The following is a 25,091-nucleotide window of genomic DNA, read 5'->3' as shown; positions in this document are numbered from 1 at the left end:
GACGTCTTTAATATGTTTTACTGTTTTAAAATATATTCAAAGGTTATCAAAATTGATGAAAAATACTTACGATGGTTCTCTTATTACCCTTTGTTGTATATATAGGATGTCCCATTTTACGATCGATACGATTTATGACGATCCCAAATATCTCTTGAACAATGCATTTTAAAGAAAAATGTTTCATATTAAAGTTAGAGTGTTGAAAAAATCTATTTACTGATTTTATCAGTTTGACTTTGAGTGGAGGCGTTAATGTCAAATGAAGGTCAATTTTAAATGGAATCGTATAGTTCTTTTACACAAATCAATTGCTCTATTTATTGTGCGTATAAAAATACTAGAGTAAGATGATTCAAAAGAGAATATTTGTCGAGATATTTTACTGTTTATTCTGATATTTTTCAGATACATTTGAGGTTGTCATTAAAATGGAATACCCTGTATACATCAATGTCAATATTTTTAAAATATAAAGGGCGAAAAAAATATTTAAATTTAAAATGATTTTTTAGGTCGCGTAAAGGCACAAAAACGCAAAATTAATTTGTGCGTATGCATATGGGTGTGGATATGTGAGAGTTAGTATGCGTGTGAGAGAAAAAGGAAGAGAAGATCTAACAACAAGTCTAAAATCACGAAATAATTGGTTATAATCTATTTGGAGATCTCTTCATTATGTTCCTTTATATAAAGGTTTTTTCTAAATAATCAAAAGATCTAAGAATTGCAGCGAATATTTTACTCATATATATCATTATCACAGCTGATTTACTCTTTCTTTGTAGTAGCATCATTTTATTCGTAATAATCTGTTTGAGTATAAAGATATATTATGTAGTTTATTGCGAAGAGAAGATTAGTATTCATATGATTCGTAAGTTATACAATTAATGGCAATTTTAAACTTCAATAAAGGATGAAACACAAAAAAAGCTTGATGAAATCGAGAAACATCGAAACGAGCGCATGAAGAAACGACAATACTTACGTCAAATGGCCATCCAACAATTCTACAAAAGTATGCGAATGCTACAGAGCAACGCAAAACGCGAAAAAAATGAGCCCTTTGAGGATTATGCAATTTCATTGTACCGCCAAACTGCACCCGATTTTAAGGACCGAGTGAAAGATTTAGAACAAAAAATTCTTTATCCAGTAAGCTAAACATCAGCAATGAATATAGATGCTTGATGACATTTTTTTCATTTGATCATGTCTGGTGTGCGTTCTTTCTTTCAAAATAGTATCGCACTCTTTTTAAAAACATACTCAGCATGATAAAACAGTGTTCCCTATTAATACGATTACTACTAAAATTGTTGGTTGTGTAAATTATTAACTCATAATAATTAACAAGAAGTTTGATTAATGAAATTTTTTAATTATTAATATAAATTTAAGGAAATTTATAATCTGCTTTATATATTCTTTTATGATAAAAATTTAATCTATAGGTCTTGAGATAAATAGATATATGAAGGTTGTTCGATAAATCTCGAGCTTAACACTGAAACACTTATATTTTTAGGCGAAATCGGTTTTATCTCTCTATCTGCTCTCCTTTTAGCTCGATACACTTGGTTCATCTCTTTTCTAGTCCCTTCATTCCATAAGTAAAATAGATTTGATCAAATCCTGCAAAATACTCGTTTACAGCGGCAATTACTTCATCATTGTAAAAATTGTGTAACACAATTTTTGTTCCTGGATAGTAAGTATCGTATTCTGATTGCTTATATCCAAAAACTATAGAAAATTGCTATTATTTCCTGAAAACTTAGCTTTTGTAATCAGGACAGTAATTTTTTTTATTTACCTATTTCTAATGAAAAAACGGGCAGATTTGCATATTTTCGAACATATAAAGTCATAAAAACTGTATATATATGCGCGCGCGCACTCATACACACACACACACACAAAGGATGGACCTCCGAAAACGAAACAAGCGTGTTTTGTGGCATTTAATTTAATTTGTTCGAAAAATACACGGATATGTCGACTTTAGTTGCAAGGGGGTACGTGTTAATCGGCTATTTTCGTTCGCCAAATTTCAACCCCATAAGAGGAGTTAATTTCATCATACAAATTTTAAATGGCTAGGGATGTCTAGCAACATACCATTTGAAAGAGCGATAAATTCGCTTTACAATGTTTTACTTTTTGAATTCCAATCATTACTTCGGTAAATATACTTCGCTTTTAGCAAATATGCTTCAAAGAAACAATAATTTACTAAACTAGCAGTTCGAGTTGAGATGGTTAGAGTTAGTTCTAAGCTGGTTGAGCTACAAATACCGTACATAAACAAATACACATGTATGGGAACTAAAGGAATTCACATGATCCGCCGAATTTGCCAAACAATCTGGCGCACGTTAGAATGGCCAAAGGAATGGACTACGACTATAATTATCACCGCCCATAAAAAAGGTGTAACGAATAAATGTGATAATTACCGCCTAATTGTACTCATAACCCATACAAGCAAAATAATGTTATACAGGGTGTGCCATTTTAACTTACACACTCAAATATTTTGAAAACGATGCGTCAATGGAAAAAATTTTTTGGACAAAGGTTCTATGGTTTGGAGAGGAACATAAGATGGTGCCATTGGTTTGATCTTTGATAGTCTTTTGAAGGTCACATGAAAGTCACCTTCACTTTCTTAAACGGAAACTCATACTTTTTATATGCATATTTTTATAGCCTGTCTTGAGAAATTTTCAAAACACTATAATGAAATATTTTTGCATTAAATACTTTTCGAGTTATAAGGCTTGAAAGTTGCAGTATGCCGCCGACAGCACTACCTAAGGTAGATATGGTAAGAACCCCACGGTTCGTCACTCCCGTAGTATTTTCTGACTCCAAACCCTCTCTGCTGATAATCTATTCGATATCCAACGTCGTAATTGCAACTCTGAAACTTTAGGAAAAACGTAAATATTTTTATTTTTATTTATCAGATAAGAGAGTGACATAGAATATATATATACACCGTCTATTGTCATATATTGATTTTTATCATAACCGATTAGCGCAGGTCCATGACTCGCAAATGTAATCATTCGATGCATTCTTAACTTCATCATAAAAATATTCAAAGTGAGTATATACACACATATATCTAACGATATAAATACAACAAAGCTCGAGTGTACGTAGATGTGGTGGAAAGGTACGCTTGAACTGCGTCACTCACCACTTCCAACGTTACCGTGTCTCTCACTGATTGATGATTGGCGGTCGTTCCTGATCATTTGTCAATTTCCTGTAACTAATAATTAAAAAAATTACTCTTGTTTGCAAAATGATAGATGAGTTTTTTGTTCAGTTTGTGCATCAATTTACATTATAAGAGGACATATTTATCGTCAAATACCTTTTACACACATGTACACATGCACGCGTGTACATGCAATATATGAGGTGTTCTATTTAAATCGATCCATATGATCCATATTATCTTCGAAATCATTAGTGGTATCGAAAAATATTTTAGAAAAAGTTTAAATGGTTTTAAGGAGAACATAATCTGATATCAATAATTTTTTACAGGTGGAGGTGTAGAGGAGACGTGAATTTCGTTTTTTTTTTTTTTTTTTTAATGGAATCATATGTTTTGTTTTTAACATAAATTGATTTCTCTGATTATTCTGTATGTAAATGTAAACTACGGTAAGATTACCAAGAGAAAATAGATATTTTCCGAAATATTTTATATTTCATTTTGATGAGACATTTCATATCTTATATTGAGAAACGTCATGATGCCATGTAAAATATATTTGAGTATATTTATTTTTGATAATCCTACCTCAATATTTTTGTTACAAAAAATGTATTTTTGAAATCAATTACTTTGCGATTTGTTATTTGCTTGCTTATTTTTTTCCAACATCCTTTTAAAGAGATTTTAGTAACAATTCTTCAAATGGATTAAAATTTCAATTTTGTCAAAAGAAAAATTTGATTTCTGAATTTAGTTAGATATATCACTTCATTATTGTGATCCTTTAGGCTTTTACGATTATAATAATAAGGCTTTATTTTACTATCGTTATATGCTGATCTACGCTAAACGTCGACATGATGTCTATGATTTATATGTGCTGTTTTATACTGTTTGTACTAATTTTTCCTAACAGTTTGCTAGTTTGTTGTTTATAAGAGATTCATATTCAATTATATAATCATTGTTCCTAGGATAGAGAATCCAAAATACACATTAGCTACCGAAGAGGTAGCGTGGATGAAGACTTCTCGGGAAGAATAAGAAATTTTGAGGATAAATTAAAAGGAACAGCATCCTCTGAGAAGAAACCTAGGGATCTTTTACGTGCCATTGGTTTGTATACTTTTCGTTTTTATATATCTCTCTTGTGACGTCTTTTATATGTATATAAATGTATATATGTAAATGTGTGTGTGTGTGTGTGTGTGTGTGTGTGTGCGTGCGTGCGTGCGTGCGTGCGTGCGTGCGTGCGTGTGCGTGTGTGTGTGTAAAGAAATATTCAAAAATAAGGTTTAAAAAATCCATGAAGACAATGATATGAGAATTTAATGTTTTAATGATCTAAAAGATCATTCGGGATGTAATATTATGTTGTGTGCTACAGACTAATATGATACAACATTCTTTGTATAGGTAAAATCGAAAAAACTGACTGGAACGTAAAGGAAATTGAGAAGAAAATCGAAGAAAATAAGATGGGCCGCGGTGTGCGCCACGATCGTATTGAAAGAGTGCCGAAATGGAGTCGCGAGCAGGTTGGCACAAAATACTCAATAGCATTGATATTCTTACACTTTTTTCAGATGTGTATATGTTTTATTCAGTTTTTAGCTCGGCAGATCAAAATGGAAAAGCGGGGCAACGATCAAAAAGATACTTACAGTAAGTACGCTGATATTGACAATACTCTCAAGAGTATAGGCAAGAAAATCCAAGAAGGTAGTGCGCTTGGCTACAATAAAGTTTCAGCCATGGCTGAGCAATTTTCAAATAAAAATCAGGATGCAGAGCCCAAGATGCAGAAATCGGTAAATACGACTTTTACGATTGTGAAAAATTGCGAAATATCAGAAATTTATAGGATATACCAATGTTTATTATAACTCATCTACCGTTTTGCAAGAACTTTATTTCATTCACAAAATCATACAAAGAAATGTTAACAATCGTTATAGTGTATTTTTGGATGATTTACAGTGAAATTCCTGACTTAAGAATATGAAGAGTAAATTGATACAAACTTGCCAATATCGAGCCATGAAAAGTTAAACACCGTAGACGTAGGGCAATAATAGAAAAATTCTTATTTCAACTTCTATTTAACATTCTTCCCCCTTTTCAAGTAGCTGAATTAGTAAGGTGTTCCACCCGACAAATGAGGAAGTCCAAGTTCAATCCTTGGCTAAGGCAATATTTTTCGAAACTTGTTAAAGAGTCACGCACGAATTTATTAATTATTAATGGTTTGGGAATTTAATTAATATTTGGAATATAGTGTCGATTTGAAGTAGAAAGGAGACTCTCCGCATATACGTTTAAAGTTCTAGTAAATCCGTCAGCGCGTGCGATAATATTGTCAAACATATTATCTTCCCATAGAAAATTATTCTCACCAACGCACCAGCCTTATGCTCATATAGGTCTTTCTGTGTTTTCTTAAATTTTTTTTTGTTTTATTATTACACTACGTCTACTATAGTTGACTCTTTGTTATAGTCCGACCAATTTAAATTTGTTGCGTTTGTATAGCATATCGTAGGTGGAAATCCATGACATTTTTTTCAGTCAAATTGTATGGCACCCAAACATTGAGCTTCTTTACTATTCCAAGTCCGCTTAGATGTTCCGAAACAGTTGTTTTGCCAACTTTTAACCTCGCAGCGATTTCGCAAGTTGTTATTTGCCGATCAGAAGCGATTAAAATCGTTATTTTGTCGACATCGTAGTAACTAGCCGACTAGAGCGAGGAGCATCTTCGATATCCATTTCTCCTGAACAAAATTTGGCAAACCATTTCTGACATATGCGTTCGCTTACAGCATCGTACACGGCGCATATCTTATTTCAAGTTTGCGTCGCATTTTTGCCCTTAAAGAAATAAAAAAAGTGTTATGGGCCGAAAAAATATTTCCTTCTATTTTCAAGCTGATGTCAAGAGAAGTATCTTTATTTATCACAATTATTATCATAAAATATGCGTCGCCAATTACCAAACATACGCATTTGACGCATTGCGCTAAACTAACCTTCTAAAATTAACATTTGAACGCCGTCTACTTAAAAATCCACACGGACTTTCTGGACAATCCAATATTATGTATAAAGAAGAGCCCGTTATTTTTCCAAACCTCGCGTGTTCTTAATATATAACTCATTATACGTTATATGTTGATCTCTCTATCTTATTATATATGACTAATAAGTGTTTATAACGCAATACGCAATATTAAAGAGTTTTGTACATATATTATTAACAGAATTATAATTAATTGATATAAGCGGATGTAACTAATTATAGTCAGATATTATAATGTTAATAAACAAAAATCTAAACTTATTTCTATTTGATTGAAATCGTATATTTATATGTCGTGTATATATTATGTGTTATATGAGTTTAAAACTTCTAATGTAATATGTTTCATATTACAAAACATGATATGTTAATACTTATTTATCAATTGGTACGCATTATTTTTTCAGAAAGTTAAACCTGCCATCGCACTACCGGCCCAAGGAGGTTCGGAGATATGTCATTTTTGCAATAAAAGGGTTTATTTAATGGAGAGACTTACTGCAGAGGGAAAATTCTTTCATCGCGGTTGTTTCCGATGTGAATATTGTTCCATTTCTTTAAGAATAGGTAATATTTTTCTTCTTTCCTTAATGATATGCCCTAATCTTATTATCTGAATATATAATTCCACAAAATATTTCTTGCATAATAATTTTATTGAAAAATGGACGAATGATTTTGACTTTTCAAGCCATTTGAAGCCTAAGTATACTTAGTCTTTTTGCATGCAAAATACTGCTTCGTAATGTTTGAGATACTTTGCATTCATTTTGAAAATTTTCACTGTAACAAAACGATCGGAATGATGACAAACTATATACTGTGCAAAAGCAGATGGTGCTACGGTCGACCGTCTTGAATTAAAGAAAAAAATACTATTTTTTGTGAGAAAGATTGTACATTTCATGATAATGTATACAAATATCATAATGCTATAAGTTAAATTATACGTAGAGTGCAATAATTTTTGTATATACTTCAAATGCATAAATTGTGAATATAAATAGGTGTTAAACAATTTACATAATATACTTTAATTATATTACATTATATAATATTGTAAAATTGGTTCTGTTTATTTATAGGAAACCATACATTTGATCGGGAAAAGAACGGAGGACGCTTTTATTGTACACAACACTTTGGATTATTAGGAACGATGAAAACTAGAGTGGAGAAAAAGAAAAGTAATTCGGTAAATAAAGAAAATGAACCTAATACTGCAATTACTTCAAGAACACCAGAAAAGGTATATAATTTCATATAACGCTTAATAATGGAGTTATAATGTGTCGAATTCAATAAGAAGACATGATTTCTATTAGTGAAATGACCTCTTATAAAATTTTGAGACGATATGATATTCTTAGGAACCATTATTGAGATGTTATTATAGGGGAAAGGATGTAAAAATATGGAACAGATTTGTAATATGGTATTTATGTTAAAACCATTGCTTAAAATTATCGGCAGTTATATTCATTAGAAACATTAAATTCCGTTTAGGTCACTCGAAAGCAATAGCGTTAAAATAACGCACTTTTTAGCCATGTAAACGAATGTTTCACGAAAATGCAATATAACCGCAAGGAATATGGTTATATTATAATGGTTTATGATTTTTTTCATATGTATATTGTTAAAGCTTCTGGGTAATCGCTGCAACTATCCTTGTTTGACGATATCAGAAGCGAGAAAATGCACGTCAAGAATTCTTGCGTTTATATATATATATATATGTTTTCAGGCTAAAATATCATTGGAAAGTGTTGCTGGCTTAGATCTTCTTGATCGTGGACAGACTCCTGAGAGAATAGAATTTGAAAATTTAGCAGGAATTTTAGATCCCGAAGAAGCTCACAGCCAAATGGATGAAGACGAATGGACGGATAGGAATTTTGGTGCTTCTACTGCGGAAATGGGGTCCAGTGAAGAAATTTCTGAAATAAGGCAAGTCATATTGTTAATTACATATTATTCTACTTTATTTATCTTTATAGCTTCCATTTCACACACACACACAAACACGCACGCACGCACGCACGCACGCACGCACGTACACAGCAGAAAGGGTTTGAAGTTAGAAAATATTACGGGATTGATGAACCGCGGGATCCTTATATCTACCTTGAGTAGTGCTAATGCAAATTTGTAACTTTAACCTACTTATTACTTACTAATCAGCCATTTCTACTTGTATTTGATACATAACTGTATCTATTTTAGTATTTAATTTCCTTATTATGTTAATTTTATCATTTCTAATACAAGAGAGAAGAGATAGACTATACAAGGTGAGAGATAAATAAATTTAGAAAAATTGAATATTTTATCAATTTAAATATCTTCATTAGGAAAAGAAGGAAATATTTTATTGACATTTACTTGAATAAAAGTTTTATATTTTTAATTCCGTAATTATTGAAAATAACCGACATTATTGTATGTTTGTAGCGATTCTGATGAGGATAATGAAATATTCGAGGAAGCTATAGATCAACCGCTAACAACTGAAGGAACCCTTGAATTGGCTAAGAATTGGACATTGCGTTATTCCCATCCATATGCAACAATTGGACAATCTGACACTGGTAGCAACGAATATGAAGAGTCTAGTGACGAATACACTAATGAAGGTATGACTCAATCAATTTAAAAAATTTGTAAGTTACTGAATTTCTAACTTTTTCGTGTATACTTACTTTATAAATTTCCGTTTTTATAACTTTATGTTATATACTACTTTATACACTATTATATATTATAGTTTGTAAACTGCTATAATGTATGTATTATAGTATACTATTATATATTTTGACCTTTTTACTGCGAAAATCATACATATAGATTTATACAAAATATCGGAAAATTTTCTTTATATGTGTAGTGTGCAGAAGAAAAAGGCTTACTTTTGAAAATCTCTTAGCAACGATAGGTATCAACCGATAGTGAGAGGCATATTGATACTCATTATTGATTGAGGAGGTTACAGAAAAAAGCTATTTCTCTTTATACAGAATTCGGCGTACCGCTTTCCATGCGCTCACTAGCTCATATAGATTTAATTCCTAATTAACTATTACGAATTTTGCAACATTGTACATGACTTTTCTGTTCATTCGTTCTACTTACATACTACGGATGTGGAGAAAATTTTTGGACGTTTTGTATAATCGTTCTAAAAAATTAGCCTCTTATTTACAAATAATTAGTTAATTATTAATTAATACTAATGAATAATTGTATAATCAATATAGAAATGTATATATTTACATAATATATAAGTAGTGTACAGCTTGTATCGTTCGCAAATAATAGATTAATTTTTCACACGGACGTGCGAACGAACCGATAATCGCGGTATCTGCGCGCGACGGAGATGGAGTCAATATTTGTGCGCAGCTCCGGCTGTCTTGGGCTGATTCGATGCGAGCCGACGTATCCGCTGTCTTTCCAACAGCTATTGTTAATTGCGGCTATTACTATAGCTATCTCGTCGAAAGGGAGAGACAGCGGTTACGTCGGCTCGAATCAGACGGCCAAAGCTGCGCACGGCCGCGCGACGCTTGTGTGCGCTGTGACTCGGTGCCATCACTGGCATCACTGCCCTTGGGTAAATAAGCTTTCTTTCATGAATGTATCGACTTTCAAAATGATAATTGTATAAGTTTTAAAGATATCCGTTCATGGCCAAAATTGGCCATTTTTAGTCTCCCTCCTTTGGTCCGTTAGCTATCTTCAATAAGGCGTCTTTAACTGGTCTATAAAATAATGTATCTTAATCGATAAATGTTCATTAATCAACAACGCGAAAAATTACTAAAAATAGACGTCAATATGACATCTTCTAATGTTATTCTGCTACTTGAGAACGCAACTGATAAGTGAAACATATTTTATGACTTGTCTAAAATACATATTTTTCTTTAACATTCGTAGTTTTTTGAAATATTGGAATGTCATATTACTTTTCCATACTATTGTGATTTTATATAATGTAATTTAATTTCTATCTGTTAGATGATGAAAGTGAAACGGCGACCGAAGATGAAGAAGATGTGCGTGCACGAGAACTCCGAAAAAAAGAAGTATGGTTGAAAATGCCACCACGCAACTCTGACACTGACACCGGTTCGGAAACAGAGGTGAACAATTTTCTAGATCCTATAGATCTTATTGCAACTCAAGAATCATTCATTTCTCAGACTTTAAGATAATATCGTCGAATATGGATTTAAATAACTGTTTGCATAATAGAAACGATCACAAAAAACCGTCTGAATTTCCTGAAGAGATTGAGTCAAATTCTAGTAATTTGAGTATAAATACGTGCAATCAGGATAATGTTATTTCTACCAATGAAAATGACATATCTTCTAATATTAACTTACAAGCTTCTGAGTGTATAATTAATGCGACTGGTTCAATGCATTCTTTAATGTCAAATAATGACGATAATGTTTCGAACCAAAATGAATTCTTAGTTCCTTTGATAAATATTACCGCCAATAATTATTCAACTAAAGAAGATAAGGATTCTAAGTATGAAATTTTTGTAGATAAAAGTTTTTTTTTTAATTTAAGTAATCAAGATAATAATTTTAATCGTGAGAGTTTAAGAAATGAAGTAATTTATGATAACATAAATTTCGATTTAACTCCAACTGATTTTACTATAAACGCCGATGACTTTGTAGATGTAAACAGTATAATTACAAATTCTGCGTTAGCTTCTGATGATCAGAAAAAAGACTTTGCACAGGATAATCAAAGTAATTTGAAACAAATTGCGAGGATTTCAAATGCTACATCTTGCGTTGAAATCGATAAGAATTTCATAATATCTGATAGCGAGAATAACTTAATTATTGATAAAATTACTTCTTTGAGCAAAAGTAGAAATTCATTATCTTCCTCATCATCAGAGATTTATCAATCAACTGAAATGTTGTATGACGATTCAGTCATCAGTAATAGCATGAATAATTCAATAAAATTCTTAGAATCAAATTTACCCGTAGAAATAGAGAGATATGAATACAAAAATACCAGTGTTATTAATAAAAGTGAAGATTTTATTATTAACAAAAATGTTAAGTTAAGTAATAACAGTGATAATATGGAATTTAATGATATTACTGACAAAGAAATCAATGCACTAACAATAATACCAATAGTTATTGCAAATATGCAACGGGAATTAGTATGCCCAATTGTAACGGTGACATCACCTTCTCCAACGCAAGAGAAACAGTTTGAAGAATTAGAAGAAGTTTCTGTAGAAACTTCGAGATTGTTGCCACCACAGAACTCATATGTTGTCCCGAGTTTCGTTAATTGCGAAAGTTCATTTGATAAGCTAAAACAAGATTTGAAACAACGAAAGGCCAGAAATAAGGCTGTAAAGAACGAGCTTAAACCATTATCAACCGAACGTGCCCGATTGAAGATAAATAAATATTTCATGGAAAATAAAAAGCCACTTTTAAGAGATCAGCCAACATGGACTGAAAAAACACCTAAGATAGAAATAACAAAATTAGATATTAAACCCAAGCTATCTAACAAAATAAATACGGAGGAAATATTAAAGTACTTTGATAATTCCAGCTTCTCAAGTAAACGTGACAAATCTTACAATATAACTAAAACCGCTGTCAAACAAAATGATTGCCGAAAGTTGGAAATTGATATCGAAAATATAAGTGATGAGAAAGACATTAATATTCTTGATAAGGAATTTAATGAAATTGATGAGCACAGTAATATTTCGTATACGAAAGAAAATAATCGAATAGGGCCTGAGTGTAATTTGTCACTTCAAGTATGTAGTGGCGAAGAAGAAATAAAACATACAATCAGATGTGATAACTTAAGTTTAGTACATAATGATTTTATCAAACTTCACCCTGAATTAATAAATGTTCATACTAATTATGCCGATTCTCGAATGCTAATTCATAATATGCTGAAGTTAGACAATAACGATAATAATATGTCCGATTTAAACACAGAATTAAAAAGTAATATTTTAGTGTTACATACTGCTACTGTCTCTAATTTTTTAACTCCACTTATAGATGAAAAGAACAATATTCACACTGATGTAAAGAAAGAAAAAGGTGTGGAAAAAATTGATCATACAGAAAACACTTTGGAAGATGATATAAAGAATATAAATAAAGAAATTAAGGTGAAATTAAATGATAACATGGTAGAAAGTGGTATAACAAAAAAAGACACGGTTAAAATAAATTCAAATGATGACAAAGATAAATATAAGAAATTAAATCGAAATTTATCATTTAAAGATAAAATACATCTTAATGCAGAATTGTCAGTTTCTTTATTGTTACAAAATAATACGGATGATGCTGTCAAATGCAATATGTCATATAAAAGTAATACAAATTTAAGTAAAAGTGATACGAATTTAAATAAAAGTACACCATGGGTTGATTGTAAAGCCATTAGATACAATTCAAAATCATTATTTGAGTTGAGAAACATGGTACATAAAATTGCACCCACTGTTACAGATATCGTAAAAATAATAAATGCATCCAAGAACATTGAAAACGCAAAGGTCACGAACAATTCAACACAAAACTGTATTGGAGAGGTTCGTGACGAGATCGGTCAGAAGCATTTGTCTTTTGATATCAACGTTTCACCGAAAAATTATTCCACAGAGGCTTGTATATCAACGGCAAATTCTTATGTAGAATCCACTTTGCCTAAAATTCCAGTTAGAAGAAAAGTCGCGAAGAGAAATGCCGAACTTTTAAATCGAAATCAAAATGTTGGAAATACATCGAAACTACAAAATTCAATTGGTCGAAATATTACAAAATTATATGCTCCGGCTAACAATAATGTTTCCAACATTCAAAAGCATGATTTCGAAGAATACCCAAATATTAAAGGTCAGAGTGTTAATTTAGAAGAATTTGAAGATCGCAATATTAAAAATGTTTTGGAAAACCAACGAATAGATGTTTCTAAACATCTACAAAATCACAATGCTAAAGATATTTTGAAGCCACCAAACCGAAATATTACAAAAACACCAAATCAGCACGTCATAAGTCTTGAAAGCTTTGATAATGAGACTGTAAAAGATAATAAAGTTATTGTGGAAACTCAAAATTCGGAAATTTTAAGTATTCCGAAAATACTACATCAAAACCAGAAGGTACTACCCATTAAAAAAACGTATCATCTTGCAAATAGGAATTTATCGGATAAACTCGAAGAATCTGTAAAACTGACATCTAAAAATAAGCAGTCAAAAAAGGATAAATGCATTATTTCGTGATAGTGATACGTTATATTTAAAATATGAAAGTTATATTTAAAAATTAAATATTATATAAACGGAGAAAAAATTATAGCTGCTTCATATGAAGTTCACTTCAAGTTTGCTATGTTTTCCGACAGTTCAAAATTATATTAACATTAAAGTTTATTTTGTTAGGAAATTACAAAATTTTGATAGTATAATTTAATTTTTTTAATGAAGAGTGTTGATATATTTTATAGAAAAAATTCACACAATACATATTGTCTTACACATCTGTATACTTTACTCACTGTAATATCATATATTAATTTTATATAGCAATTTTTAAAGAGGCAATCAATTTCTGCTTTCCTTCTCCTTTCAATCCTTTCTGCCTTTGTTGTCACACGCTTCTTCATTCTTCATATTTAATTAAATATACCTAATTAATTTATATTAACCATTTGCACACTCGAGGGCTTCGGAGCGAAGCCATTTAAAATTTGTCTTCAAACTCTTCAAACTCAAATGCAAATAGCAAGAGCGGAATATCCTATACACAATAGTTTTTACGATTAGTTTGTCTTTGTCCTTATGTTATGAACTAAAAGTTATTTGTATTGTCTCCATAGCAAAGCCCTTGAGTTTGAAGACAAATTTTAAATGGCTCCGCTCCGGAACCCTCGAGTGCAAAGAGTTAAGTATTTATATAATTGAGATATATATATAGTAGTCCCGTCAGATATTCACTTGTCCCCGCCCCTCCAACAATATTTAACAGATTCCCACTTCAGTACGTTCAAAGAGGTCGAAAAAATCATTACCGACCTTATTGGCTGTAAACCGGCGTCCTTTTACCGAGAAGGGATTCGTCATCTACCCGAAAGATAGCAAAAATATGTAGATGCTGCTAAAGATTACCTTGTTGATTAAAGTATATTCTGAGTTTGTATAAATAAACGTTACTTTTTATTTAAAAAGGCCAAGAATTAATTTGTTACCGATAAAATCGAGAAAATATTGTGAGTTAAAAGAGAAGAATGTGATTTAGGAACAGTTGAGTTAATTCTCGAGTCTTTTGAAATTTCATGATATATTCACGATCATGAATGAATAAACTTAAATAACGTGTTCTTAGTTAGAATGAAACTCTTTACAGCTATATGATATTTTGCGTAATAAAAATAATTTTTATTAATAAAATAATTGAAATTGAGTATATAAACGAAGTAAAATTGTCATTATATAAATGAGGTGTCCCAAATAAATATTATATAATATTTTATTAATAACATATTTTAGAGCTTCATGGGAACCCAAATTTTAATAGACAAGATGATGAGGAAGGTCATAAATTATCAAAATTTTCTCATTTTTACCATTGTATATTTGTAATTAGCATTGTATATTTATAATATGAAATATGCACATAAAATAGCTAAAAAATATAATTTTATTAAATATTTGGCTTTTTGAAATTTAGTTCACGAAAAGACCCTTTATATTGGTTCATAAATCGAAAAGTATTGATATCTTAATATTTCTATATTAAGATGTTCAACTTGTATTAAGATTTTCAACTTTCAGTAAAATTGCAAATTACAAAAAATATAAAATGTCGCGTTACATTTGGGCACTCCTGCATAATTCTACAGATTTATATTTGCGTAAACTCTATATCTTGTGTGAATTCATATCTCTTTTATTATATCCGTATAAACATGTGTGATGTAGTATAAAATTTATGTCTTTATGAACTTGATCATTGTAGGAAATATACACAGATTGTGCAACTATATAAGTATATAATTGGCTGATATTGTATAACTTTATATTTAATGATATTATGCACGATTTGTTAAGTTAAATATTCTTTTAGTATCTGAATTCGTATAAACGAAGCACAGCTCAACAGATTAACGCCACATATGTACATCATGTCGTGATATCATGAACATATGTGTATAATAATTATTATGTGTAACTACAATTACAGTTGTATTACAACTATAATTTTAAATTTAAGAAACTGTGAGATGTATTAATAAAACGAAAAAAAATTATATTATATAAACTTTGGTTAATGATGATTGACCTTGAGGTTCTTGTCAAAGATCAATTTTTAATTACCTGATCGAGCACTAAGGAGAAGGTAAAAATCTTATTATGTGTAATTTAGAGTGCTACTAAACTAATTAACAATGACTCAAACATGCGTGCGCACTCACTTACAAATAAGTAATTGTTCACGAATTATTAGTGTTGATATTAAAGTATTGCTTTTACTTACCAATATCAACTAATCTGTTCGAAGATTATCACTAGCTAATATGTTATTAAATGTCTCACTTTGTTTCCATTTATGACATTTAAATTCATTAGGCAAACCCAATTTGTATTACATATGCATTCGCAGTTTATTTGTTTTCGTGGCATATAGCATTACAAGTTATTTTTTTCGAATATTACTAAATCCAGTATTAACAATATCTTTTTTTTTTTCTTGGCATTTTATGTTTCGAGAATCGAAATATGAGAGTAGTGGAAGAAATACTTTTTCGGTGATCTTACGGTTCTCAATTTTCAAGATTTTATTTTTTCAAGGTTTTATTTTTTATATTTTTTATATTTATATTTTTATTAAGCGCTTTCAAAAGTTTGTATGCCATTTTTAAAGCCATTTTTATTTAGAAATAAGATGACATAATATTTTAATCAAAGTATTAGCCATTACTATCAATAACCTTTTGCCATCTTTCGGCACTACTTTGATTCTGCGCCGATAAAATTACTCATTCATTTTTGCACACCACCAGCATTTCGGAACCGTGTATTAGATAAACCGTGCTGCATCAGTCTGAATAGATAAAAATCAGATAAGGCGATGTCTGAAAAATATACTGGCAGGACTTCCCAATCGAATCTCTTAGTTGCAACATGTGGTCTGTCATGAAGCAGAATGACTTTATTCGTCGATTCGCAAGGGCGTTTCTCTTCATGACTTGGTTCAACGCCATAATTGTTGACTGTAGCAATCTACCGTTTGCCCCGATGGTAATAGCTTATAGTGAAACATTCCTTCTTGGCCCCACGAGATACACAAGAGAACCGTATGATTGTATGGCTATAGATATTTGTTTTGAATGTTTATAACCCACTTTATATTCTATAACTTTTGTCCGGAACATTTCTTCCCATTTTGCTTCATTTTTAATATATTTAAGCTTCTAAAATCAAGTGACTCACCCTGTATATGGACATATGAACATTCTATATATGTTATATAAAACATACCATCACTATTCTTATTACTTTCTTCATTACATCGCGCATTACTATATTACTAAATAGTTTTGTAGCTTAAGAGAACTATGTATTTATTGATGCAGCTAAATATCTCATATGCTACAGACAAACTTATTAAAATTTGTATGCTGTTATAATTATATTTGATGTGTGTAATAACTGATCATTTAATACGGTGAATTTATTCGACAGGTCGCATCATCAGAAGATACAACGACCGAGGAAAGTGCAGAAAATTCCGCAACGGAAATCTCGACCGATTCTGAATTTGAACACGATGAAGCAACTCCAACTCAGCACGAAATACCTGAGATCGCCATAAACGACTCCTATGTACGAAAAACAAGAGGCACCTATGTTGAACCGAAGAGAGTTCAGGTGAAAAGTAACGTAATTCCTTCAATTGATGAAAATCTGAAGCAAAAGGATAATGGCGAAGAATTTTTGCAAAACAATTGTACCAAACGACACGAGCCAAATAGAAAAGCGAACTGCAATACTACCGTGCAGGCACCTTTTGATACAAACAATCCCATACCATTGTTTAATCCGCGGAAGGGAGACTATCTGTTGAATCGTACTCACTCCACTGAAGGAATTGCCTCAAGGCTTTCTTTGGAGCTGAAGAAACGCTATTTGCTGGGTGGGTCAGGTTTAAGTGGCTCTGTCGTAAAATCAGGTTCGACATCTAATGTGGACACGAAGCTGAGGAATTTTACCGACGCAATCTCACAACATCAGAAATTACTGAATCCGGCGCCGGAACCCAGCCCTACGATGCAAGCGTTTCTTCAAGGTATGAATTTTTATGATGCAAAATTGTCTGATAATAGTCAGATATATCATGTTGTTAAAAGTGAAATGGCTGTTTTTCAATTTTTAATTTAATTTATTACACAAACTTAAAACATACATTATTAATAGCTTCCATTAATACACCGTTCTCAACGCGATACAAGTTTACAATACTAATGCTTTTCTCATAGAGAGAACGAGAGGCAATAAACTCGTTGAATGCACATTATATATGTCCCCTTCCTTTTTGGAATACTTTTTTTTTCTTTAATCGAAAATCTTAAGTAGCAGTCTGTTCGCGAAAGGTCCGGAAAGTAAGAAGGAGAAGTTCACGTTTTATTTTTTTCAAGTAAGTTTTTTGCAATGTATGGTTAAGCATTGTCGTGAAGCTATAGAACTCTGTTAATACTGGCTGCTGAATGCGCAGTTTTTTGTGCATAATGTTAATTTTCTAATAGTATTTGTCGCAACATTGATTGTTTTACATTTTTAAAACGGAATTTTACGACATCTCTCGCTGACCACCCAACAGGTATCAAAACCTATTGCGAATAAAGATTAGGTTTCGGCGTATGTTTTATATCGCATCAATTCACTGCACAAAACGTCGTACATAATCCATTTTTCATCGCATTTCATCTACAATTCTATCGAAAATTCTTTCATTATTATGTCCGGAAAATAAAGTAGAACTTATCTCTAAACGCTTTAATCGTGTCTCTCTTGGTGAGTTCATGTAGGATGTTGTTTAGTCTATTTATCTTTTTCAAAGCTTTTAGATGTTAGGAAATTGTTGACTGATGAATTTTATTCTCTCAGCGATTTCTCAAATTGTCAGACAGATAAATTTATGACACCTTCCAAAATTGCATCATTATCGATGACCGCGAGGCAAATTTTCAATCTGTATTATCAGACCTGAATTTGTCAAACTAAAATCTAGTTCTCCGATAGTACCGGATGCTATATTTGTCTCGGTTATAATATTACTGTATTTCGAACTCATATAAGTAAATTATATGAGATTTTCCACTTTGGATTAAAAATGAACAAAACCACGCGTGTACATTACAGTTATGCAGTTATGTTAACGTCGAAAAAATGTACTTTTCAAATAATGCATATATAACGTCATTTACATGGCAAAAGCTAAAGGTGGGAAGTTCACATGATTAAAAACGGCCTAATTTTTCAATGTTGGATCTCTGGATATATGCCTACTTGGTAAGATATATTTAATTTGCCTTACAAACTGACTATATCATTTTATTTTCCATTTCCTTCTTATTTTAGGGCAATATACACACACAATTGTTCTGATATTTAACTTATTTTTACTTTAATTCTTACATCGGTATCGGTTAGCACTCCATGCATTATTGTCATACTCAATCTTCAATTTCTTAAATTTTACCTTTTATATTTTTATTATATGTGCCGAATAGGGTCTAAATGATAAGGACTGAAATATTCGCGAGAAAATGATATTGATCTACTGTTCAAATAAATTATTCCGGACAGTATTCTTTTATTTGCCTTATTTGTCATATTGTTTGGTTATATACTTTGAGAGTCTTTTCATCACTTTTTATATATTTGGAGAGACTGGAGAAAAAGAGAAGTAAACAGAGGAGAATAGTATGCAATATGTCGATAGCAAAAAATATTGTGATTCAATGTATAGATAACTCAGGTAGTGAAAAAAATGGGAGATGGGAAAATTTCTTGATGTTATATTTTTTTCTTTGTGATTCACACTATGAGTTTGATAATTTATTTATTTTTTTTTCTTTTTCAAGGTACCAGCAAGCTGCGAACCAACAATGCATCGCTATCTCCATTGTCGCCTACTATTTTACTTTCAAGACAGTTATCCAATGATCGTTACCAAAATCCATCGTATGACGTCACATATAAGCCAACAACTCTGATGGAAACGCCCAAGACTCAGCATTTACCTGATTTAGTGAAGGAATCGAATATCTTGAAATCGAAAACGGCACCTAATATCTGCGGTGAATCGATGAAAAATAGGAAGTTAGCTGAGAATCAAACTTACAGCAGAAGTAATAACTTAATGAAGCATAGCATAGAAGAAAAGAAAAGTTCTCAAAACGTAGAAATTATTTCGGAGGAGAACAGACCACGTAGTCCACTTCACGAAACATCGATTGTCGTCCCTGAAGTGGATTGGAGCAAAAACGGCAAAAATAAAAGTGCCAGTTCGGACGATTCTGAAATAGATAGTGATTCATTATCTTCCTCTGATTCGAACGAAATAGTTGAAAACCGTAAACATGTCACTGTAAATTTTCCTCCGCCTAGATTACAGATTCACAGCATTGATGGTGATCTTCTATTGGATGATAGAGCCGACCAATGCAAAATCTATGATCCTGATGATGGTCAGACCTTCGAACCAGATTCTATCGAAGTTTCTTTTCTGCAAGACCGTCGATTATTCGATCGACCACAAGATAATTTCGAAACAATAAATAATAATATGGAGAGGTTAAATCTTCGGGATGATACTAAAAGGAGCAATTGCAGTAGTTCTGAACATTCAACAGCATCCAATAAACAAGATGACTCTGAAGAGAATGACGTTACTACCGCAGTTTTTACTGAGACAGAATTTTCGGAATGGGCTCGCGACGAAGAAGTTTTAGTCTCTGATGATCTCTGCGATGTAGTAGAGCTCAATATCGATCCTAATTTTATTACCATACGGAAAAATAATTTATCGTCCTTGGTGAAGTTACCTTCTGCCCATATTAAAATCGCCGAGGAGGAAGATACGGAGCCCGATTGTTCCAAGACTGACCAGAAAATTGATTGGGAGTGTAATGCTACATCTAAATTATTGACTAATGGTGAGGATATTGATTATATGGACACAGATAATGAATCATTGCTGGATGATAGCCTTCAAGACGCTTCCAATGTCGCGATGTTGAGAAACCGTGGCTATATTGAATTCGTAAATGTTAAAACCACGAACATACCCACGTTGAATAAACCAGTTGTTGACGCGCCGATAGCAAAGTTGGAATTGGAAAATGACTTTTTAGGCGACGAAGAAGAAGAAAACTTCAAAGATGCGAACGTAATTGAGATAGATCCTATCACTATGGAAGATGTGATGGATAAGCTAAACGGACTTGTGAGAAAATCGTCGCCAGTGCAAACCGAAGCTAGAAAAGAATTCGAGGATGTGTTCAAAGAAGATGCGAAACAGGAGCAATTAGTGGAAGCATTTAATAAGAAATTGCTCCAATCAATGGAGGAAGATAGTCTGTTATTGGTCGAATTAGCGGAAGATACAACCACCAGTGAGGTTGTCACTGTGCTTGCCAGTCCGATTAATCCTGAAATGTCTATAGTTTCTGGAGAAACGGCAGAAAAAAGGGAAGAATTGATCAAAACAGACAGCAGCAACCCAGATTACATGGAATACGTAAAAAGATTACAGTCCAGAATTGCAGAGTTTAGCAATGCGAAAGATTCGATTGATGTAAGAAAGTCGAAACGAAAGAATTCGAAGAACCTGGGGCAGGCAGGTGTCACAGAAATGATCGTTGAAGAAAATAAATGTCAAGAAATAACAGCTGTAAATGATAATGTAAATTCACCAACGACTTCGAGGAAACTCGAAGAGATAACCAGAGAAAGGTCAAAGCAAAAAAATCTTATCCAGGACTTGCTAATGGATAAACTTGAAGCTCACAAACAGAAATCAGCTGAGAAAAAAGCCCGAAGAGCTGCCAGGACCTCCTCCACGGCGCTATCACTGATGAAGTCGTCCCATTCCATTGATAACAAATTTGTGCCTGCTTCTATAAAATCTTCCATAAACAGTTCAAATAATACGACTTTCGGAGAAGCGAACAAGTCACCGACTCCTCCAGCCTCCTCGCGTTGTTGCGGACAACATGATCAAAAAGAACATGATAAAAAAGAAATTCCAATAAGGATCGATCAACCAAACCGATCGAAGATGGCGAAGTCGGCAACTGGTAGTATTGAAAATATATTCCAGACTCCGATTATGCCATTAAAGTTGAGGACTGAACAGGCAAAGAAGATTATTGAAAAGTCCAAACAGGATGTCAGAGAATGGGTGAAAATGAAAAATGACGAAGATTGGAAGTTAAATTCTGATGATAAAATCAGGGAAGTGAGAATAAAAGCAACACGACGGCAGCTCTCAGTGGAGGACACGAGAAAGATGTCACCGATTGAAAAAACCAGACCGTACAGCTTTAGCGCGATGGATAACTCGGGACTGAAGTTACAAACTAGCAAAAGCACCGACAATGTGAAAAACACTATTGGTCAAAGCAACTTCGAAAAATTACCGTCGATTAATGCAAAATCAATGGACGAATTGTTAAATATCGCAGGTAGCTCGGATAACAATAGCATAACGAAAAGAGAAAAGACGAAGTTGAAAGACCCTGAAAGAAGAAAGAGTATCATACAAGCAGTATCAGATTTTTTCTTCAAGAAAGAAAGCAATCCACTACCTAATCAGAAGGACAAGCTATCGATGTTCCGGCTAACTTCAAGGACAAAAGGAAAAGTAAATATACTGAACAGTTATAATTATCATTGTTATTTGCAAACGAGCTTTTTAGTATCAATAATAACGTGATACAGGCTTTACTTCCAGCTTGGCTATTGCAAAGTTATGTTCAGTCAGTCAGTAAGAGAGAAAACATCACTTCGAAATTTTTTGTACCACTTCTTACAAATTTTACATGTTACAGTGTCTTTCCCCAAAACTGAACAAATCATATTTGCAGCCTCAGCAGCGTTTTTTTTTTAATTGGAAAGTAAAAACTGCAGTATCTAATATGCTGCTTGTTGGTGGCAATCGATATTATTTTGAGAGATTATGTTGTCCATTTCATCATATATCTATATATCGCATTTAAAATCTTAAAATTAACGCTTTGAATCAAATGGCTGGGGGATATTTAAAGCAAAGATTATGATTGATTAAAAATAAAGAATTAATTTACACACCCAATGTAATAAAAATCGACTTTTTGATCATTAAAATCAATCCTTTAATTAGTTTAGATAGCACCGTTTTACGTTAAAAATTTATATTTTTTGTTAATTTTTCGACTGTAAAATACTTCGAGTCAAAATGTTTTGCGCAATCAGTAACATGAATCACTTCGCACAGATATATATGCCCTCTAGCTTACATTGTCCTTTAATTAGATTTACTTATAATTCTCTAAAGGTAAATAAATTTTTGCTTACGAAAAAATCTAAATATAACAGAGAAAATGTGCGTGTAAGATTCTTTACATATAATATCTTACTTACTTAGATTATATCAAATATTAATTTCCTGTTTCTTATAACGTTTTTATGTTAATTCTGATTTTGAGACTAAATTCATAATTACTTTTTACAAAGCTGCTATGATTAAAATTTCTTCTAGCTTGATAAAATGGCACCGTCAGGATCCAACACGAGACCTAAAAGCATGTCCGAGAGTTTCCTAAACGAAAATTTTCTCAATGAAAATCTACCACCTGTGCCACCACCACCGATCAATTATTCCACACATACTGATGAAGTATCAGGTATAAAACATAATATTTTTGCTGCTACATCTTTAGAAGATTCAGATATTTTATAAAATTGTTTTAATTAATAAATTACACACAGATCTATCACATGTTGATATACTTTTTAACAATAAGAATCTTAAATTTATAATAAAATATAATTCTTTAACACGTTGACTGCCACGTCACCCATATTCGGGTGACAGTAAAGTTTCTGATCGGGCCGCGTCACCCGTATTGGGGACGCTTATTTGACTACTTGCGAAGGATATTCGTATGTGTTTGAAAAGACATTTCGCAGAGGAAGTAACAAAACTATTGAATAATTAATATAAACTATATTTATTAATATAAACTTAAATTTATAATAGAATATTCATTAATATAAACTATTGTTATAAAAGTAATACGAAAATGGTTTATTAAGAAAATTATGTAGAATGTAAAACTTTAAAACATTCTATACAAAGGGTTGGTCGGGACAACTTGGACAATAAGTTGTTGTTTTCTTTAAATTCTCTCGTGTCTTTGATCTGCCCATTCGACGACTTTTATCTGCATAACAAAAATAAATGAACGAGCATGATACCATGGAAACAAACGGAGCGAGAGATTATTCTTGCGACAACCAGCGATTCGCATTCTTAAAATATCGGTGGGAATACCCAGCAGAATACGCTTTGTACAGCGGTACGCGTGGCCTGAAGGAGATTTCACTGTAAACGCGCGCGGCAGTCAACGTGTTAATTTAAAGTAGAAAACATTAATTAAATGGAAATTAGTAAAAAATAAATTAGTTAAAAAAATTATTTTATTCTGATCATATAAAAAAACAATTATTTAAAATTACGTCGCGACAAAATACTGAAAGCACAGAAAAAAATATAAGACACGTATCATTTTTATACATAAATATAACGTAAATATAGAAATATATATTGCGGAGCAATCCTTCGGGAGCCCTTTAGGATCCATTTACAAGTAACTCACGGATTATTATTACTATATTAATATATTAATGTATTTATTATATTAATTATATTAATATATTTGTAAAAGGATAAAATTATTACATTAATTTATTTGTAAAAGGATAAAATGTTCAACGTGTCAAATGCACCTGCCGGATTTTTCTCCTATTAAACGTACGCAGTAAATAAATAAATTATATATTTATTTTATCTAGTCAAATTATTTCATAACTGTTGCCGAATGTTTGCAATATTTCACCATTATTTAGTAACAGTTACTAAATTTTGTTACACAAGATGACGTGATCAGTTTATTCTGCTATTAGCTTGAAAATTTTTTTGTCTAGTACAACATAGTTCAAGCTGAGCATTAAGATCATTCTAAAGTTCATGTTGAACAATGTTATACTAGACAACAAAGACGGCCCATTAACAGCAGAATAAACTAAGCTGATCATGTTGCGTGGTTCACTCTGAGTATCACCAAATGAATTTTTCAGTATACATAGAACGTATATAATTGATGTAATTGATATACAAAACGAAAACAAGCGATTCTCAGCGATTCTCAATATGCAGCAAAAATATTAAATATAGTGGTAAATATTCCGGGAACGTTTAAATTTTTGAAAATTTATTAATAATATTGGCACACATGTCGTTCAAGCCATCAGTATAGATTGTAAATGTATTTAAATAAATGTAATTAAAAATGTATTTAAACCATGTAGTTTAATAAAGAAAATTTACTATAAATTATCGGTGGCCTAGAAGTAAAAATTGACATAAAATCAATACGGCATAAAATGATAACCTTATGATAATAACC

The 25,091-nt window shown here is 31.8% G+C and overlaps 1 protein-coding gene across 6 annotated transcripts in view; it reads left to right on the top strand.

Annotated features, from left to right (window-relative positions):
* LOC106741595 (protein-methionine sulfoxide oxidase Mical) overlaps positions 1-25,091 on the top strand; it is a 46,181-nt gene that overhangs the window by 17,045 nt on the left and 4,045 nt on the right. For 3 of the 6 annotated variants that reach the window (XM_014613737.1, XM_014613738.1, XM_014613741.1), the window contains 12 exons: positions 919-1,158; positions 4,216-4,357; positions 4,658-4,779; positions 4,828-5,052; positions 6,728-6,887; positions 7,406-7,569; positions 8,068-8,270; positions 8,775-8,956; positions 10,341-10,465; positions 17,101-17,704; positions 19,503-22,285; positions 23,162-23,306. In XM_014613737.1, coding sequence (XP_014469223.1) covers positions 919-1,158; positions 4,216-4,357; positions 4,658-4,779; positions 4,828-5,052; positions 6,728-6,887; positions 7,406-7,569; positions 8,068-8,270; positions 8,775-8,956; positions 10,341-10,465; positions 17,101-17,704; positions 19,503-22,285; positions 23,162-23,306 — 5,095 coding nt within the window. The remainder of the gene's footprint in view (positions 1-918; positions 1,159-4,215; positions 4,358-4,657; positions 4,780-4,827; positions 5,053-6,727; positions 6,888-7,405; positions 7,570-8,067; positions 8,271-8,774; positions 8,957-10,340; positions 10,466-17,100; positions 17,705-19,502; positions 22,286-23,161; positions 23,307-25,091) is intronic. The other 3 variants (XM_014613739.1, XR_001374194.1, XM_014613740.1) reach the window with 3 other exon arrangements.

Source organism: Dinoponera quadriceps, unplaced genomic scaffold (assembly GCF_001313825.1).
Source record: "Dinoponera quadriceps isolate SergipeBrazil2010 unplaced genomic scaffold, ASM131382v1 scaffold586, whole genome shotgun sequence".
NCBI lineage: Eukaryota > Metazoa > Arthropoda > Insecta > Hymenoptera > Formicidae > Dinoponera > Dinoponera quadriceps.
The sequence above is the reverse complement of the archived record's forward strand: the minus strand, read 5'-3'. Positions and strand labels throughout refer to the sequence as shown.